The sequence below is a fragment of the Empidonax traillii genome, unplaced genomic scaffold (genome assembly GCF_003031625.1).
Source record: "Empidonax traillii isolate 1590-97213 ecotype Southwest subspecies unplaced genomic scaffold, ASM303162v1 scaffold63:size2014119, whole genome shotgun sequence".
Lineage (NCBI taxonomy): Eukaryota > Metazoa > Chordata > Aves > Passeriformes > Tyrannidae > Empidonax > Empidonax traillii.
The window spans coordinates 217,273-238,253 of NW_020955256.1; the positions used below are offsets into that span (position 1 = coordinate 217,273).

The 20,981-nt window shown below is 38.1% G+C and overlaps 1 protein-coding gene across 4 annotated transcripts in view; it reads left to right on the forward strand.

The window, feature by feature from the left end:
- MAP3K4 (mitogen-activated protein kinase kinase kinase 4) overlaps nucleotides 1-20,981 on the forward strand; it is a 68,816-nt gene that overhangs the window by 43,918 nt on the left and 3,917 nt on the right. Inside the window, exons 15-23 of one of the 4 annotated variants that reach the window (XM_027880012.1) lie at nucleotides 513-591; nucleotides 2,763-2,859; nucleotides 3,654-3,770; nucleotides 7,873-7,973; nucleotides 9,309-9,389; nucleotides 10,867-11,058; nucleotides 11,746-11,816; nucleotides 13,926-14,042; nucleotides 15,499-15,658. In XM_027880012.1, coding sequence (XP_027735813.1) covers nucleotides 513-591; nucleotides 2,763-2,859; nucleotides 3,654-3,770; nucleotides 7,873-7,973; nucleotides 9,309-9,389; nucleotides 10,867-11,058; nucleotides 11,746-11,816; nucleotides 13,926-14,042; nucleotides 15,499-15,658 — 1,015 coding nt within the window. The remainder of the gene's footprint in view (nucleotides 1-512; nucleotides 592-2,762; nucleotides 2,860-3,653; nucleotides 3,771-7,872; nucleotides 7,974-9,308; nucleotides 9,390-10,866; nucleotides 11,059-11,745; nucleotides 11,817-13,925; nucleotides 14,043-15,498; nucleotides 15,659-20,981) is intronic. The other 3 variants (XM_027880013.1, XM_027880015.1, XM_027880016.1) reach the window with 3 other exon arrangements.

Genomic DNA, 20,981 nt, shown 5'->3' on the forward strand with positions numbered 1-20,981 from the left:
AATGTAAGGTTCTGAGGCTTAGTTAACATCCAGAGCTCATCTATGGGTATGAATACAAAATCACAATTGTTTAAAGATGTTTCTTCAAATTATTCCAACATGAAACTGACTTTAAGGCATCTTTCTTTTGTTTATACTGTGAAAAAAATAGTATACTATAACTGGCTTTTTTTGTGCTCTGCCTTCCTCCTTTTCCTGTGGAAATAAAATTCTGAGAATTTATTTCTCTGAACTTGGTACAGTACTACAGAGAAGTGAAATTGTTCAGTTCTTGTGTAATTTTGACAGGGACAAAAGGCAAGACAAAACTAAGACTTCCTAGCTTAAGAAAAAAAAAAAAAAGTCAAAACCCTAATGCAGATCCAGAAGTTTAGTATAATAGGTAGAATACAGGGGTGCTTACTTGACTGATTACATACTTAACCAGTGTAATTTTATTACTGTTAGCTTTACCATATGACTATCAATCCTCTAGTAACAAAACATCACAATGTTTTGTTTGTCTTTTCTAGAGTTTACAAGCTCTGATGAATGAGTGCATTGGCCATGTTATTGGAAAACCTCACAGTCCTGTTACAGGTTTGTACCTTGGTAAGGCAGAAGTTACTGGCATTTGTTGTGGAGCTTTGCTGCTGCTGTTACAGAATTGTGATTGTAAAGTACTTTTATAATGTTAGAAATACCAATAAAAGTATTTTTAATCTTTTTGTGATTGTTCATGTGAAACCATTATTGCCTGACTGGTGGTTTTACTCAGGAAATTTCAAGGCTTTACAAATGCTTTCCTCTGATTTTTTTCCTTGAATTCATGTGAAGTCTTACAAATCATCTGAGAAAGAGCTGTGATTTTTAAAGGTTGAGTAAAGTGATTATAACTTTACTTTCATGTAAATGCCTTTAAGAAGGCATTTACAGCTCCCTCTCCCGAACTTTCATCGTGGCACTGCAGGTATTTACACTTTTAATGGACTTTATATTGTTGAGGTACAAATGAGTTATATATGGGGGTTTGTTGATAGAACTGTGTGAAATAGTTCTTCAATATAAAGTTTGTCATAGTGTAAAATATATCTTTATAGGTATAAGTGTTGATTTCATTAGAGCAAAATCAACATATTTGATTTGAGTAAAGGCGGTTTCCTCAGCAGATGTTACACATCTTTCTCACCACTGTTTCTCTCTCCTCTCAACTCCATTGACTGGTCAAAATACCATGTCATCTTTTTTCAGTTTCTCCTGATGTCCACTTCCTGGGCAGGCTTGATGACAGAAGACGTGAGGGGAGGATAATTTGACTCTGGCAAGAGGGGGTTTTTCCGTTTTGATATCTTGATGAGAAAGCCTTATAGCTGAGAAACCTTTTGCAGTGAAAGTGACTCCAATCCTCTGGAAAGAAGCATAGTCTAAAATAAAATGTGTCCAAATTCTGTACTGGGATGTAAAACCTGTACATTCACTTTTGATACTGTTGTTGAGAGAGAGGCCCGTTTTAGGTGAATGATTAGCATGATGATGCCAAAGTACTGAAACTCTTATAAATGCTACTGCAGACACAGCAGATCACACAAACTAAATTGCTCGACAGTTTTTGTCTCAGAGGCACAGGGATGACACGGATGGTGCAGACTTGAACAGCAGTCCGAAACTTTAATACATGTGAAAGAAACATAGGTAAAAATAAACTGTATTCTGGCTGTAGATATTGCAGATACCCATTCTTGTCTCACATTGAGAAGAGTAAGGCTTTCAAGTTACATTTGCATACCACATGTAGGGACTTAAACCCACTGTGATCTTCACCTCTTTTTCCAAAGCTGAGTATCCACTTGTGTTCGCACTGCTGCCTCTGAGCACATAACTGGATCTCTCCTTGTGTTTTATCCTGTCTTTTGCTTCGTGAAACAGCCTGTGTCCATGTAGGTGGATTAGGTTCCGCCTTCCGGGTCTTCCACTAGTATATTTGTGAATTATAACAGGACAACCAACACTTGGCCCTGGCATCTTTTACTTGTCCTAGTAGTGCAAACAAGGCAAAAACTCAGCTCACTGAGATGAACCTAGCCTGACAAAGCACTGACTCATGGTTTGATCAGCTATCTTGTGATGTCACTGGCACAATATTTTTCTGACTAGTTACAGAGGAGTTGAGGAAAGACACTGCAGACTGCTGTTAGAGGCATTGAATGAGCTATGCATGAGGATAATGATGGCTCATTTAGGTTTTATCCTGTCCCCTTGTAGCACTTCCTTGGGGCAGACTGTCATGGAGGGCATTAGTATGGGTAAAACTGTCATATGTAGGGTTTTTTCTTCAGCTCATTTTGCTTTCCATTATTGTCTGAGAAAGCTAATTCTGATGCAAAGGGAACATAATGATGCTGATTGGTTTTTTTTTAATCATTACTTGGTTTGTTCATATTTATTTTGCAATAAGATAACAAATTAACTTGTGAAGTTGAAATAATGAAGTTGCAGTTTTAGTGAAGCATGTAGACATTTTCTAGTTGCTAGTTTTTAAGTACTGGAGAATTTTCATTATTTTATGGATGAGTTAAATGATACAATAATATGAAAAGTATTAATACATACAACTGATTTAATTAAAATTGGAATAATTTGTATTTTTCCTAAAGGATAAGAAAAAATGTGCCAGTTCACACTTAATTCTGTAAATTAGAAACTTGTTTTAATTTTGTGTCTTGAAATGGCCCCAGCAGAATTTTTCTGACATCTGAGTGAATTTGATCCATTTTTGTTTGCAGCTGTTCATCGAAACAGTCCCCGTCCTGTAAAAGTGCCTCGGTGCCATAGTGACCCACCGAATCCTCATCTTATCATCCCCACGCCTGAAGGCTTCAGGTACTTAGCGTTAGTACAGCTGTTCTAAACTGCTTTATCCCCTCCTGGCAATGCTGACTGTCAGTAAGTGGAACGCTTTTCTTTCCTGTTGAAGGCAAAGCAAATAGAAAAAATTAGTATGTAAGTGATCTGAGCTTTATCGATGTACTTTTAAGGACAATACAGTTTCTTTTTCTTGATGCTTACCCACCCCCCTCTTTTTTGGTGCATGCTGTCTCACTCTGAAGTCATTCTTATCCCCTTTGTATTTCCTGAAAACAGTGTTTCAGTGTAAAAAGCAGTAATTCAGTGAAAACTGCTCATTAGCAAGTAGAACTTAAAAACATAGCATTCTGAAGTATGGTGGCATTTCTGCGTCATTACCAACTTGCTGTGAATAAGCTTAAAACAATGGATCTTTCATCTTGCTTTTCAAAGAGTTGACATGAGAATTAATGCAAAAACAGTTTTAAAAAATTTCAAAACAAACATTGCTGTGCGTAATTTTACACAGAGAGCCTTATTTTTCAAGAAGATAAAAACGGTGACAAAATCTACAGTTGATTTTTCTTTTTTCTTGGAAGTCACTTAGCTGTTGGCAGAAACTAGTACTACTCTAAAGATCGGAAATTTTTATTTTGAGGATTATCATTACTGTGCGTATTGGCAGCTCATGAAGCGTCTGAGACCCAGAATTATTCCGCATAATTCTTTATGTACCGAAAAGCTTTTAACGCAGGCGTCGTTATACAAACTTTCAACTCCAAACATTATTTCTTTTGAACTGTTTCCTGAAGTTTTCCTTCTTGCCACAGCACGCGGAGTGTCCCTTGTGAGGCGCGGAACCCTTGCGGTGTCGCTGTCAGTCGCCCCGCTCCCGTCGGTAGCGACTCAGCCCAACCCAAACCTGTCAGCAGTGCAAATGATACCAGGTAGCTCCGCTCCGTGACATAGCAGCCTCATCCTACATACATCACCCATGTAACTGTCTCCGCATACCTGCATCCTAGTAGATCATTTGCACTCTCATCATGTCTTCCACTGGCTCCTTCATTTATGTTTTTCTTGAGCGAATTCATGTGTCTTGGAAATCGATGATAAGACTTTCAGGTTCAAGATGTCTGAACGAGTTGGTAGTTAAAAGCATGTGATTCTGATGTAAATTAAAAAGTTGCTCAGTAAAAATGTCCATGAAATGAATATATGCCAGTCAGCTCATTGGTATAACTTTACTAAATAATTCATATTGATAACTAACACTTAGAATCATAGAATCACTAAGATAACGATAAGATACAGATAAACCCAAGGATTTTCAGGTTTTTTTCATGTGAGCTAACAGTTTTACTGTTATTATTGTCTGCCATAAATATTTGGAAACATAATGTAGTGGCAAATGCAAAATTATACACATGAGATTTCAGCAGGATTTTTTTTCTTTTTAAATAATTTCTTGCTTCACCTCTGGCTTCTTAGGATGGTACAGAATAAACATAATATGAAAGAAACCATTCCTGTGTCAAAATATGTAACAGAAACCACTCCTGTATTGTCACAGGTGACTTTTTTTTTTTTTTTTGAGAGACTTAGCTTTCTTGGGTTTTGACCTTCAGTTTGGCTGTTATAGTTGGTGTTTCTTCTTCTCATACCACAATCAGACCATTGACATACCTCCCAGTTTTACTCCTTTTTTTCCCCTTCACACCCTCCCCCAACTCTGAAAATCCTGCTCTTCACAGAGTGATGTTTTCTCAGGATTTGTAAATAGCTTTTTGGATTCTTATTTCTGCTGCAGAGTACCAGAAGTTCCTTTGGACAGAGATTCATATGAATAAAGACACATACCTGACTGTATCACACAGCTGTAGAGAAAACAGGTAGTGAAAGAACTACAGATTGATGGTGCCTGAAGTGAACTTAGAGATAATTTGATCATTAATTATTTTTTACTAAGTAATTTTTTGTTGTTAGTCAGCAAACCATCATGGTTTGTTTTGTTACCAGATGTGCAGCAGAAGCATGCATTAAGCTGTGAAGAGGGAAGGAAGCCACCACTTTTTATATACAATCTTTCCTGCAAGTTTAAATATGCTAAGATATGACTTGGACCATACAGTAGGCTCTAAATGTACAGCTTGTGAGTTCAGGGTGTTTTTTTTGGTTTGAAAATATATCCTGAATTTTTGTCATTCAAACTACATGTCTTTATTATCTACCTTTCATGCTTCTGTTTTAAGCTCCCTGTAGAAAAAGACAGAGTAGGCAGTAGTCTGCAGCTTTTGAATAGCCCTTTCAAGTAAGTAACATTCTAGAGAATTTTCACTGAAGAGTTCTGGCAGCTTAATAAGCTGACAGTGTGATGGTTGATTGGTGTTTATGATTTTGGGGTTGCAGAACTTTTTCACGTAATAGTTAAGTTAGTCTTTACACAATATATGAAAGGGGTATTTTTTCTAGGCTATGTACAGCACTTTGAGGCAAAGCATATTTTTAAAGTTAGTTAATTTTTCAAAAGGGAGGTAGGAAGCTAGTTTTTAATAGTTGTTGGCTTTGTTGTGATTTTATACCACTCCATGCAACTGTCAGGTTTATAATTTGACACACTTGAATATGATGGTACATTCTTTTAATCTTTTCTGCGTGTTTGTGCTACACAAATATTGATAAAAGTGTAAAGGTTGGCATTTTGACATTTTCTTGTAGTTCTAGAAGGTAGTGATTAAGAAGGAAAGAAATGAGAATTCTACTTATTAGTTGCAATCAAATGCATATTGCTTTCATGGACTGTAACATGAAAGTTGCTGTGAATGCAGCATTTTAGTCAAATTGTCTAGGCCTGGTTTTTGAAGACTTGTATTTTTCTTGGAGCTCTCAGATTTTACTTTTCTCATGGTTGTTCATAAAATATGCTGTGGTTTGAATGGGTTTTTCTATGCACTGTCTGGATTTTTAAGTACCGTTTTAATACCCTGTATGTGCTAGGAAGAGTTTGAAGAAAAAAAACTGTTAAAGCAGAGACGGGGTTTCGGAGGCTGTTGGGGATTTTTAGGGGTTTTGTTTATTGGAGAAGGCAAAATATTATGATGTAATAAATTTCTAGCATTTTTTATTTTAGTATGGTTAAAAGAAAGTTGCAGACTTCAACACATTGCAGTGTTAATTATGGATTTCATTTATTTGTGCTCCAAAAGAGAAATGAGGTCTTTTGGATCAAAAAAGTGTTTTGTGGTTTTATATGCAAGGTGTGCGGTCCAGCTGCTGGAATAGCACAAAGACAGAAACTTTGTACACTTTCCAGGAACTCTTCAGACATTTAGAACTTGATTATTATCATTAAATAACTTTAAAAAGTGGCATCTAGGAACTTTGTAGATCAGTTGTACTAGGCACAAATGCCATCATAGTTCTGGCGAAGTTTTTCTTAACAAAAAATCAATCTAATATAACTTGAAATCAAAATCCAAGGCAGCAATATGTAGTTTACACTGAGCTTTCTGATGTTTATACATTTACACTACGTTCATGCTAATAACCTGTTGTAATTTCTGAACTAGCTGGGGTTATTATTCATAATTTTATTATTTATCCAAAATTTATCAAATGTTCTTCTATTTTACTATACTTTTTGCCTAACTGAACACAAACAATAAAAGGTCTCTGTGATTAAGATAGGCCTGAAATGGGTTTTAGACACCTGCATTCAAAGCTGTCATATGTAAGGTCCTCTGTTCAGCTGCTGCCTCGTTTTAGAGGTGGTTTAGCTTTGCTTGGTTTTAAGCATTTTGGCATCACAAATTGTTTCTCTGTATATGCTGAAAACCACCTTAACCTTCTTAACCGTCCACTTCCTGAAGAATGAGGATTTTTCACTAGTTCAGTTTCAGTTCCTCCTTAAACTTAAAAAATCTAGTTGGGCAGTAGTAGGAAGTGCAAAGCAAACACATGGAGAACATTTGCATAGGAATAATGTCTTCAGTTTTGGCTTCTGATCTCAAGATTGTCTTCTCTTTTTTTTAAAATTGTTCTTATGCAATACTCAGATACAATTCGGAAGCACCTGTAGGACTGTAGGGAAGTCCTCTCATAGGTATGTGCACTTTGTGATGCCAGATATTTTTCATCTTTTTATAGTTGTTAGCTTTCAGTGAAGGATTTAACAATGTTGCCCACTTTACAGTAACATTTAGCTCATACCTCTAAAGCATTACATTTAAGGAGGCATTAGTCACAATTCTTCCCCATCATACTTTAAAAATTGAAAGGGAGCCTTGTCCAAAAGGGAGTTATGGTACAAAGACTTTCACAAGGAGTTTATGGCTCTGAAACCTGGGTGTATTGATCAATGTCTGGGGCTGGAGAAATGTGCCTGAAGATCTAAGGATTTTTAAGTCGTATTTTTCTCAGTATTGTTTTCCTTTCAGCATGCTTATTCATCTGGCTCTTATTTTGAGACATCTGATTCTACTCTGTGCTGTTTGGAAGAACTAGGGCCTCCAAGCAGTCAAGCTGCTGTCATTTTAAGTGTCCTTCCTGCCAACCAGCTTGTCTCTTCCCATTAGTTTTGCCTTAGTCACTATGGAGTATGACTGTATTTGCAGTGCAGTAGGCACATATGAAATCATCTGATAATGTGCCTCACATTATCACTCAGCTGAATCGCTTCTGATTGTATCGCCAAACCTGGCACAAGCTGCATCCTGCAACAGCTGTCTTAATAGTAGATTACAAGTCATGAAAATGGATTCTGTTGCTATGGGCAAGGACAGCTTGAAGTAGTTTGTGCTTTGGAAGCTTAGGACTTTTTCATAGAGTGGCATAACCAAAGTCATATAAAAAGTCTTCATTTGAGGGAAAAGTAGCATAGAAAGAAAGGGGTTTCAGTTTACCTTTCAGCATCAGTTTTTGTTTAAATTGCTTCCATAGTTCATATTCTAGGTTGCAGAGGTTCTTTCTCTTTAAAACTGCAGCTAAGTTAGCATTGCTCTGAATAAATACCAATGACAAATTAATTAGTACGATGACTTTTTTTAACAGGGGTTCCAGTGTCCCTGAAAATGATCGACTTGCTTCAATAGCAGCTGAGTTGCAGTTCAGATCCCTTAGTCGTCACTCCAGTCCCACTGAAGAGCGAGAAGGTGATTGTCACAGTAACAAATTGTGACCTGGATGTGCAGATGGTCTATGTCATTAACCTATTTCTCTCTGTTCCCAGTTCTTACCCTTTTCAAAATTTTTTTTCACCTCTTTGTATTTGAAAAGTCATAGTATTTTCAACTTTAAGGCTTATATTGTCAGAGTAAGTTTTTCTCCTTTCAGACATATCTGTATTCTCTTGCCTTTCGTATTGTTTCTGAATTGTATCTGAAGAGATTTCCTGATGTCTTACTAAGTTCCAGTGTTCAAAATGAAATTAGCAACATGATTTCTGAATTATATAAGCCACTTAATAGTAAATTCTGAAACACTGTTAATGAGGTATGAACTGGACCCTTCAGGACAGTGAAGTGTTTTCTGTCCAGTTCTTTGTCACTGCAGTATTCATATTACAAATACTGTTATTTGAATCCTGGAGTAAGGGAGGGGTGTGATTTAATGTCCTAATTAGGGCTCCTCCTTCAGGTTTCCCCAACCCCTGTATATGTGGTATTTATTGTAGCAAATACCTTGAAAGATTGATTGTGCAAAATAAAAGGAAGTACAGAATCTGCACTGGATTTCAAAGAGAGAAATGCTTTAAAAATCTATATTAAGAGGTATGGGGGATTTTTAATATTGGTTTTTAAGCAGATGTTGAAAATATTGTCTGCCTCATGCTTTTTCCAGTTTTTACAAATCTATATGAATAGGAAGCTGGCTTAGGTTGGAATGAATACAAGTCCTATTTTAAGGAACCCTAGAAAATTGTTTTTCTGTAGGTATCTTGCATGTTTGATTCTGAGTAACGTGTCTTGAAGTGAGTACCTCAGTTGTGGAAGGAGATCTCTGCTTCTGTATAAATTAAATTCTGTTTCATAACTTGTGTTCTAAAGAGAAGTTCATTTTTGATTTCAAGACCATATGTTGCTACACATGTAGGATCTCAGCTTCTGCTGAATATAGTCGCATAATCCTTAATATGAGATAAGGGAGCCCCCGGTGGTGTAGAGGAAAACACACTGCACTGTCACTGCAGAGACCCGGGTTCGATTCCCGGTCGGGGCTCCTCCCCGGGCAGATGGAGCTCGTTAGCCCTTAAGGCAATCCATCTACGTCCTGAGGACCTCACTGCCACCGTCCAAGCGTGCTTGGCCCCGGCAGATGAACCTCAGGATTAAAGGGTGGGCTCAGTTCCGCGCACACTGTGTCTCACCTAAAAAATCCAATGCGCAGGCTGGAAGGTGGAAAGACCTTCCCCAGTTCTTCGTTCGCGAAGAGACTGGCCATTATAATATGAGATAGTTACTTTTGTGCTCACACTATTATTTCTCTAGAGCCATTGTATCCAAAAGGAGATTCAAGTGGTTCATCCAGGCGGAGTTGGGAGCTCAGAACGTTAATCAACCAGACTAGAGGTAGGTGTTTAGGAGTCACTATAATGTAGTGTCTGTTAAACTGTGTTATGCTGTAATGCAATGTCAGTACTAAAAGGTTGAACTGTATTGCTGATTGTGAAGAGGTTTTCACAGCTTTATATGTAGGAAGGGGAAAAAATGAAGTCCTGATGGCAGGTATAAGATACTGCTAACAAAATCACAAGGTATATTCTCTTGGTATAGGTAGGAGTAATTAAACTTCATAAAAGTTAATTCTTTCCAGTTTCTGAAAGATACTAGCAGTGTTCTACAAAGTTACTAGTTAATTTGTTACTACCTAGGAATTGATGAAGTTTGCTGTACCTATTCAGTGCCCAGTTACGAATTGCATGACAATAGGAGGCACTTCCTCACTTCCCAAGATCTCTCCCTGATGTGGAATTTTCTTCTTTTGGGTGCCTAACAGTGTGAGATCCCATACTGTTTCCTAAATTCAAAGCTGTTACAGGGTCGTTTCTTCTCTGTCCTGCTGCTGATTTTCATGAAACTTAGAGTTAACTTCATTACTTCAGATACTCCTGTACTGTACAGATACATGAAGCTTGCTTGCCTATATTGTGGCAGGGTGGAACCTCATGAAACATTAGAAAAAAATTTGTCAGATTAAAATCTGGTCTCATCATGTGGCTTAGACAGAACACAGGAAGAATTAAAAATTCTTATTCTGAAATCTAAGTTTTGTTCAGATCATAAATACAGAAGGAATTGGGGTTTGTTTAAACTAGAAAAGAAGAATTAGAGAAAACTTGAAAATTTCTAGAAGACTGCTGTATTGGGAACTGGTTTTACTGTCCACTGTGAATAAGACAAAGATTTTGGCTTAAAACTATAGCAAGGCATATTTAGTGTAGAGGAAGTAGTATTAACTATAGGTGGGGAGTAGAATATATCATTTGGGAGTATTAGTATCTTCAGCTTTTGGAGACTGTTAGGAACAGGTTAGACTATTGGTGTCAGCAGTGACAGGTGTGTAACTTCTGTGCTTTACAAGGAGGGGGTGAAGTAATGCTGCCCTGACTTCTCCTCTGGCCTCACTCACTAGAATTCTATTTCAAGACAAGACTTGAGAGTTGGAGTTTCTAATACCTCTAAATCTTTGAAATAACAGATGCTATCAGTTTTTCTCTGGAGAGCAAAACCTTACCTGTCCTTTCCTTAGTGCTCTTAATGACCCTAACATATTTCCACTATCAGAAGTTAGGTACATGTCAAATGCAAACAAGTGTGTTGCATTTCACACATTTAATTCCCTTGAATCAAGTAAGAGATGATTAAGAAAGTACCAATATTCTCTTTTTTACCTTAGTTTCATATGTGATTGTTAAAATGTCTTGTTCTTTTCCTACATCTTAAAACTATTTTGTGAGTCTAATTTAACTCGGGTCACTTCATGTGATATCAAAAGGTAACAAAATGTAACTCTGAATATTTCTCAATTGTTCATTACTCTTTTTAGACACTGCTTCCAAGCAAGCACCGATGGAAGCTGTTCAAAAGTCTGTTCAGTTGTTTGAAGAAAGGAGATACAGAGAGATGAGAAGGAAGAATATCATTGGCCAAGTTTGTGACACACCGAAATCTTATGACAATGTCATGCATGTAGGTTTGAGAAAAGTGACTTTCAAGTGGCAGAGAGGAAACAAAATTGGTATGTCCATTATACTTTTATTTATTAGGCTAAAATACCAAGCTTAATATTTTTGAGGGAAATCTAAAACTATCTTTCAAAACCATGGGTGTCTGTATAGGTAATACAGCTTTACCTGTATTACCTATATTATGCAACATTCTGAAATCAGAATGTTAAAATACTGTTGCAACTAGGATTTTCTTAATATAGAACTTCACTGAAGTTTTCATTGCTCAAATAAGAAACCAAAAAGGAGAAGGATGTGGTTAGGACAGTTATTTAGATATGATCCTGTGGCATCTGCATATGTTTAACCCTCTAAAATCTTTGAGTTCTGCATTTGGAAGAAATAGAATTTTTAATGGAAATGAGCTCAAACTTTGGGATTTAATTCACCTATCTTGATTCCCCCCTATGATCATATTTTACTCTCTGGCTTGGGATTTTGGGGGAAAATCCTTATGTTCCTGAGAAGTTTTCTTTCAGGTCAACCAGTTAATACAGTTGTTTTACTTTTAATCAGCCTGAATTCAGGTCTCTGAATGTGGTATTAGATGTTAGTTAAAAGCTACTATAAGTTTTAAACTAAAAATACAGGCAAAGAATGTTGACAAGCTGTTTTAAGTGATGTTTTCTTATTGCTGTTGATGTACTTGTTGCTTATTGAATGTAGTGTAATTAATTTTTCTTATTTTAATTTTGCAGGTGAAGGCCAGTATGGGAAGGTCTATACCTGTATCAGTGTTGACACTGGAGAGCTGATGGCTATGAAGGAAGTGAGTACTGTGTATACAAGAATCACTGCTGCCCTTGTTTTTTCTTCTAAACTTCATGTGCGTGACTTAGCAGGCATTGAGGGTTTCTGGACACTGCTGTGAGCTAACTGGGAAAGGATGGGAAGACAGATTTTCTTCATGTAGCCACAGCTTCTGTTACCGCTTTTTCCTCCATAAGTTGCTTAAAGCTTTCTTTTTTCAGCTTGTAACTTTCAATTTAAATTTATGTAAAATGCATAATATGTTTCTTACTAATCTCATAGGGATGTTGTGAGCTTAATGAATGCTTGTTTAATATAAGTGAATTTCCATTAAGAGATCTTCAGTAATTTTAAAATATTAGTGAAGACTGTACACAAACTTGTAGTTTACTTTGCAGTCTTTCATGTTTTATTACTTTTTTTTCTTCCTTCCTTAGAGCAAAAGGTAGGAAGCGTGACATCAGATATTTTTCAGCTTCTGCTGTAGTTTAAGTGAGCTAGGTTGAGTCACAAAACTGTTGACTAACCTGGTGGGTACAGAAAATCTAATTTTCAGGACAGAAGTAAAGCTGTGTAGGTGTAGAGATCTGTTTCCCCTACAACACTTTTGTTTTCTAAAAAAAAATTATGGTTTTAATGCATTTCTACATCTTGAGACAACTGCAAGCGTCAGCTGTTCATAAGTTACCATGCCAGCATTGGATGCTACAGCAGTTACATTTTATGAGCCAGTTCTTCCACACATGCAATACTTACGTGATTTCCAGTGTGTGAAAAAGACCAGAGTGGGCTTGTGCTTAACTTCTTGTACCATACTCATTCACTGACTAATACCAACACTTGGAATTTTGTTACTGTTACATTCTTTTTCTCCTGATGAAATAAAATCCTCCCCCCTACCTCCCATCAGTAGCACTCTGTTTTTGGAATTCAAAGTTGCTTTCTAGATGCAGGTGCTTTTTGCAAATTACCATGTGTGTGCTTTTGAGCAGAAGCTCAGATAAGTTTATAAATACACCTTGTTTGACAGACATTTCACTAGTAGGCTAAATATAGGTTTACATGCAAACTGTTTGCAGCTTCTGGATTTCATTAAGAATAACTAGAGAGAAGATTGATTTATTTTTAAACTCGTTAAAAACACTGTGTTCCCCTGCCCTTGCCCCAGGATTTCTTCAGATTTTACTGTCTTAACCACAGTGTCATTAAAATTGCTTCAAATTACAGTAGACAAGCTCTATTGCAAATGCATAGTATTGCATGTATTAGGAAATACATAAAATACCTGAATGTAATTTGTCACCTTTTTATAATCTTCATGTATTTAATTTTACCACTGTTAGCGTACAAACTATATCCTGGAATTGTTACACAAAACCCAACAATCATAACATCCTAGCAACTGAAGGCAAAATATGTGCATTTATTTCTTTGTTGTCCTGCACTCAGTTAATTAAGCTTCTGCTTTTGACAGTATGTTAAAAGGAGCATCTTCTGTAACTTGATATTCATTTTGCTTTTCTTTGTGTGATTAGAAACTTTAAATCAGTTTTTCAGAAGACCTGATAACTTTTTTTCTCCATGAACAATCCATCACAGCATATTGTAAGAGAAGTAATGAAAACCTGTTTCTTCCATGAAAAACCTTTTCCTTGCAGCTCCCTCATTCTCAGTGAAGAACACCCAAAGAAATCCCTTTGAATCTCCAGAGATGAAGTACCTGGCAATTAGTCTTTCAAGAAAGATAGCTCGCACTGATGTTGCTTTCAGATTCTCTTGTACTGTGTCTACCTCATTTAAGCTAGAAGGCAAGCTTGGAAGGGATGTATATCTGCATACGTGTGTATTTAGGCATTTAAGTAACAGCACTTTGCTCTTATAAAGTTTATTAATCATCACAGTTCTGTCATTTTCCAAAAATAGTTCAGTGTGCCTTGTTTCAGGCTGGGGATGGAGAGGTATTATTTTGGGGCTTTTTGTGTGATGATACAACCAAAAGAAAAAAAAAAAGGCGAAAGAGAGCTCCTCCCCCCAGTGTTTTTTTTGTTTGGGTTGTTTGCTGCCTTTTTTTTTTTTTGTTCCTTATTAATGTTAAATAGTAACAAAATAATGACAAATCTTCTTGCAGATAAGATTTCAACCTAACGATCACAAAACCATCAAAGAAACAGCTGATGAACTGAAGATTTTTGAAGGCATCAAACACCCTAATCTGGTTCGTTATTTTGGTGTGGAACTCCACAGGGTAAGAAAACATAAATTTGGGCTTTTTTATATGGCAGAGAGGAAATTTTAAGAGCTTTTTTGTTACTGGAGGTTTTACTGGAGAGCATTCTAGTTTATCCTAATTGTCTGATTATTTCTGTCAATAGCAGTGCATCTTTTTTTCTCTCAATATTGAGACCTCTGAAACATTGTTTTTTGGAACTGGTACATAAACAGAGAAGGCTTGCAATAAGTGAACAGATGAGTAATGCTGGAGCTATTCTGTGCTGCTACTCTGTTGAACTGCTCTAAAAGCAAGCTATATCATATATGGTATGGTAACCTCTTTGTGTAGATGGGCTAAAACCTGTCACTGTTAGTAGCAAAGGTGGTACCAGTATCATATAATGTTAAATCTTGGAAAAACTTTGTGCTGGCGTTTTAATCTTGATGCCAGACAAGTGTTGGAATTCAGCTAGCATGTCTTTAGAATGAAAAAACAAGTATTCTTGCTTGAGCAGCAGAACTAATGAAATGTGTTTTTCTTACGGAGTTGGCTTCCAGAGTTGTGTGCTGAGATACCCAGCATTTTATTATTCTCTGCTTCCCACACACTCTTCCCACTTGCACTGGGGGTCTTGAGTCCTGGTGTCTGGCTGGGAAGTGCTGAGTGGATGTGACTGATTTGCTCAATATGAATTAGTTGATTTGCTGCCCCATTGCTGGTTTAAACAGGGACAAAGGCTGCTTTCTGTCTGCATTTCTCTACTTGGGGACACAAATTTGGATGTCTGTGCCACTGGGTCATTGGTTTCTCAGAATAGTTTCTAAGAGCTTAATGTCCTTGCCATCTTTTTATATTAATTGAGTCTGGCTGAAATCAGCTGGGCTTGGAGACAGAGAATGGGAACAGTAACCTAACTTTTCCTTAAAGTCAGTAAGAGTTGGCGTACTTGTTCAAGCCACAGAAAACAACAAAAAACTTGCCCAGCCCAAGCAATGAAGCAATCAACACATAATGTTGCAGGAACTGGGAGAAAGAGGGGATAAAAAACAAGCCCAAAATATCATTTAGCTTTTTTTTTTTTTTTTTTTTTTTTAAATAAGCAGAGATTCTTTTTGGATTTCTCTGTAATATACCTGTAAGATTTCCAAAGTGTCTTTTGGTTGATGCCAAAGTAATGTATTTTTATACACCCAAATAGTAGCAGTTATGTACATCTGATACAGATAGATATGTAGCAGAAATCTTCCATAGCTGTGCAACAGAACATATTAGGTTGCAGCATGCCAGAGAGAATAGAATTCTGAAGAGATGATTTATTAGATATTCCGTGGTAAGAGATACTTCCATTAGAACATTACATGATACTTTCTTTGGTCTTTTCATGAACAACAAAGGATGGAAGGAAAACTTGATCCTAATTCAGTGTTTAAAAATAAAAAAAAAAAATTAAAATTATACCCAATCAAATCCGATTTGGTTCCCACAACAGGAAGAAATGTACATCTTCATGGAGTACTGTGATGAGGGCACTCTGGAGGAGGTATCAAAACTGGGCCTTCAGGAACATGTCATTAGGCTCTACTCAAAGCAAATCACGATTGCTATCAATGTACTACATGAACATGGTATTGTTCATCGAGACATTAAAGGTAATGTTAACCAAAAAAGGTAATGTTGTTGTTTCAGTGTGGCAGATGAGAGCAGGGGAAAGGATGGGGGAATATATTTGCAGATTTAGTGTGCATTATTTATACAGCCATTAAATGTATAAAAGCATCCACTAACTCTTCAGTTTACAAGTTACTGGCTAGTTACATGCTCTTTTTTTTGAAGTGCAGATCATAAAAAGTGTTCACAGTTGTCATTTCAAACTCATAAATTGTGCCCACGATTTATATATCTTCTCTGGAGGTGGTTGAGTTTGGACAATTGTTAAAACAATCTTAATTATTAGTCCTTGCATTTTTAGTAATAATGTTCTGAGTCATGCTGGTTTTCTTCTTGTCTTTGCAAATAACAGTGGTGTTTTCTAGAGCTGACAAGCAGTGTACAGTGCTAGAATTGTGCATCAGAACTTTTCCTTGTGATTCCATTTTCCCAAAGAGTTTAACCGTAATAGTTAAAAGTAGTAATAAAAGCCTCGTTAAAAGAAGTTAAAAGGATATCTTAAAATTAGTTACCTAGTGTTTTTTTCCATACATTTTTCTTCTCATGCCTGGCTGTCAGTATTTGCTTACAAAATGAGCATATGTGAACTACAGAAACTAAAGGGGGGTTGGTTTTGGCATGTGTTTAAGGCACTCGGTGTCAGTCCTCATTCCAAGTTCATTTTTCTTTGTCTGCGCCTTCCAACAACATCCTCCATGTCTAGTTATCTTGGTTTTGTTAGTCTGGCATACTTTGCTCACCAGTGGCAGAAAGTTAACCAAAGGCAGGGGAAACAATGCACACACAGTGTGCCCTGTGGATGCTCATTTTATGGCAAGGCAGTGCAACCCAACGATGCTGGGTTTCTATGTCCCTCTTGCTCACAGGGTTTTGAATCACCGCAGCAGTGTAGGAGGTTCCCAGTTGCTCTTGGTCCTTTGGCCTCGTGCTTCTCATTCGGGAAAAGAACTATCTACGATCCAGAGGCCTTCCACCCAGGTAGGCCACTCTTGAGTCAGTTTTGGCTGTTTTTTTTTCCCTAGAAAACACTTTCCCTCACTCCCATTCCCCAGCAGTCTTACCTTTTCTGGTTCTCCTTCCTCACCAAAGGTTTCTCTCCAGTTGTGGATTTCCCTCTGTGCTTTTCACAGTGCCCCAGTGCCCTCCTTTGCCCTTTTCTTGATCATTCCATGTCCAGGTTCTGCTTAGCTGGATTACTCTCTCCTGGAAACTCGTTGTGATCACAATCCAAGGCTGGCTGACAGGGATTTCTTTCGTGCTGCTGAGTGTCATTGCTGATATCTGGATATGTTTCCAAATAGGTCTTCTGCTCTTCAGGGAAATGCATGAAGTGAGAAGAGCTGTTTTAACAGAACTGTAATGGGGTGTTATTTGAGGGCATTTCTGTTGCAACAGGTTCCTCCTGTCAAATATTGGCGAGTTTCTTAAGAGTAACAGCAGTTTAAACAGGGTCACTGCAGACACATCTGTGTATAGACCTGAGACTGCATGACAGAATATAAAGACAGACCACAGAGGGTATTTTTACAAAGGATACCTGATGTTGTGTTGGAAGACTTTTGCTCTGTCTCCTTTTATGCTGACATTGCATCCCCAAGTTTTCAGGACAACAGCAGTAAAGAACACTGTTTTTAATTTTAGCTCTTGTGTAGACAGGTGCTATTTATTTTTCCGACAGGGAAGAATGATGTATCAGACTGTTAAAACTGCTTTTCTGTGAAAAATCTTGCTGTCAGATCACACTACATCTCTCATGGCATGTTTGCTAAACATTACCGGGGATCTGTTTCTTCCAGCAGCAGATAAACAATTCTTATAGTAATTGTTTATCCATATCCCGCAGTTGGTGTCTGCAAGCACTGTGTGCTCAAAAATAAGTCTTCTGGTTAGCCATGTCCCCTTGTGCCAACACCGTCTTTCAGATGCTGTTGTGGCATCCAGTTCTATGAGGGTGAAAAATGCAGCAAGATACAGCTGCCAGAAACCTTGGTTTGCCACAGCCTATCTTGTAGGCAAACTGAGGGTCATTTTAGCTTGTTGTTACATTTGGCTGCACTGTTTTTGCTTAATCTCCATCAATGTGAAAAGTAGGTGGTGCTAGTATGTAGCAGAAGATAATATTTTGGGATCCTCTTCTAATCTTTATTCTGGGTATTAAATTTTAATCCCTGTGGCCAAGCCCAGTTTCCTGGAATTACTTCACTTTTTGTCAGGAAGGTGTTCTGTGCAGTGATTGAGAATGGTGGAATATTTAATGGTGAAGGGAACCTGTGAACATCTGTTTAAGCTCTCTGTTCTAAACAAGTCCAGCCTCAGTATCAGATTCAGTGCCAAATTTGATCAGATTGGTCATTGTTGAGATTTGTGTATCTCCAGGGATGGAGATGCTCTGTCCCAATGACTGATCTATCGTCATTGTTAGAAACTTATTTTCATACCTCCCTGGAATTTGGAAAGGTAGCTGTTATCATTTTACAGTGTGCCCTTGAGGAAAAAGTCTGTTTGCACCGTCTTGCTGTCCTCCCATTACACAGCAATACATTCCCCCCCACACACACACTCCCCCAGGCTTCCCTCCTTCAAACTAAGCAAACCCATCTTGCAGCCTCTCCTTGTACTTGCAACCTCTCCTTGTACATTGTGTGCCCCAGCCCTCTGACCATCTTGATGCTGCTTCTCCTGGTTTTGTTCCAGTATGTCATTGACTGTCTTGTACTGGAGAGCCTAAAAGCAAGGCACAGCACTCAAGGTGTGGTCTCACAGGTGTTGAATTGAGAAGAATTAATGAGGCCATGCCTTGTGCATTCTCTTCAGGAGAGAAGGACATATTCCTGAAGAGTGCTTGGATTATTCTTTTAGCATGAATACAGAAAATGAAGGGATTGTATCTGAAGCTTTATTAAATCATAAACCTGTAAATGCGATACTCCAGGCCAAAAAGTCTTCATCAAATGTTTTACTGTCTTCTTGTTAACTTTGTTGTTAGCTCAGAACTCCTGCCATTCCTGTCTTCCTGATGAGCACAAGGCAAGGAAGGTCATTCAGCAAGAGACGGAAAACTATTCAGCAGGAAGCTATGGGCACGTGTCATGCTTTCAAAGGGACTAAGTAAAAGAGTATGCAAAAGCTGATTTTCTCATCCAAGAGTAGCATTTAGCCTGCTTGTTTCTTGAATCAGTTTGGCTGTTGTGCTGCTTAAGCACTGGCTGAGAAATGTCCATGATCTCTTCTTTCTCTGGAATTATGCCACGGCCTTTAGTGGGGCTTTTGGTACTGCATTTTGAACTTAAAGGATTTCCCCCAAAGCCTTTGGACTATCATGCTAGTGCAGTTTTCACTGTGCTTGTTATGGGGCTGATTTGGCAGAGGTACAGGGCATGAAACTTGAGTTTAAATGGTTGAAGTCATGACTGTTGTTTTCTCTAGCAGGAGTATGGCTTTTGACATTTGCTTTTTGTTTGCAGTTTGCCCAGAAGGTTGTCCTGCTGTGGTATCACAGCAGGAGGGCTGTGCAGAACTGGGCAACCTCTTGCCTCTGCCAAGTACCTCCAATGAAGATGCTTTTGATAGGGTACGTGGAGGGGGAGAGAAGGAACAGATGGCCTTTTTGCAGTATTAGTCGTGGTCTCTGGCTTTATTTTGCCCATTAACTGTGCAGATATGATAGGAATTTTGTTACATTCCCAGTAGCATTAACTGCCAAAAAGTAAAAAGCATCGGGCATCCTCAAAGTACTGCCCTTTTGTCTCCTCTTCTCTTACCCCAGTCCTGCTGGAATCTGTGCAGGTTTCTTTAACAAGGAGACCCTTTTAAAGACTCCTTCCAGCATCTGGTCTTGGTTTCTGAACAAGCATCTTACAAGAACAGAGGCTTCAGCAGACAGCACATCCAGTGGAAGCCTTATTCAGCTGACAGAAACTGTCAGCAATATGAATCTTCTAGTGCTGTCTCTTTCTTCTTGGGGAAACTTTGGGTTTGCGCTTTGTTCCATTTGACAGTTCCAGGTGCTTTCAGGAAGAGGGCTCACAGGAGCTTTCATGGTAACACTTAACGCTGAATTGTCAGCACTTTTTATTAAAAGGGACAAACTTTGGTTTGAAAGGCCTTAGAAGCAGGTTCTGAACTGTATGAAACAAAACTATCCCAACAGCTTTAGACTTAGTCAGAAGAGAGCCTGTTGCACTTTAGCACTGCCAGGCTCTACCCACTGTAGGTAGTTAGAAACTGCTTTCGTAGCTTTCTCTGAAATTTTCATGTTGCTTTCTTGAGGAATGGAAACATAGGTTTCCAAAACATCTCTGAAAGAGTGTTTGTTAGTGATGGACATTCTTCTTAAGCTCTTTGGGCTAAGTGCTCCTACTCTGTCTCGGACAAGCAACTGCTTGAAAATCATTAGAGAAGTTGTTGGCAGTAGTTCAAAGGAAAAAGCAGCTGTCACTCTTCTAATGCCAGGACTCTTAATGTTCCATCAGGCTGCTGCTTTGGTGTGTTTCTGGATTCTCATTCATTCAAGAAGTTGAGGGATGGTTTACCCATCTCCACTACACTGTGCCTGTGATTGCAGGGTGACTCTGGACATGTATGTCCCCCCTCTGATAGCAAAATGCAGAATCCAGCTAAAGAATTCTGGAGTATGGGTAGGCATCTGAATGCTGGAAGTGGAAAACCTATAGACACAATGGGCAGAAGAGTTGTATTCCCTGAACCTTAGTTCTTTTTTCAGAACTTGTAAAAGCCTACAACACTTAAAGGTTGGAATTTTTTTTTTTTGTTAATGATTTTGCCCCCCTTTAATTGCAGTTCTATGTAACTCCTCTTAGACTAAATATTTATCAACCATTCTCACAGTAGTTAGAGAGCCCTTTGAGAAATGGACAGGATTTTGGCATCATTGACCCTGCACTGCCTTTTTTAACTTGAGCTTTTTGGGGATTCTTTGTATTTTTCACGAATATGTTTGGGATGCCCAGCCAAGTTAATTGGAAAAAGTCATTAACTAAGACAACACAAAGGAGGAGCAGCCAAGAATTTCTGCACTGACCTATGCTGAAGGTGAAACAGAAGTGAGAAACTTCTGAAGGTTTTATTCACACAAACAATTTTGGAATTAATCTTTTGTATGACTTGGGAAGAGGCTGGGTGTAATGAAATCCCCAACATCTGCCTATTTCTAGGGCAGGTGTACACTTTTCTTCTGTGCATACCATCCATCTTAAGATCTTGAGATCACAGCTGAAGCTGTTTCTGCCAGGTGGTACTTGCAACCTACTTGTGGTTTCATTGTGATACTCGCAGAATCCAGGC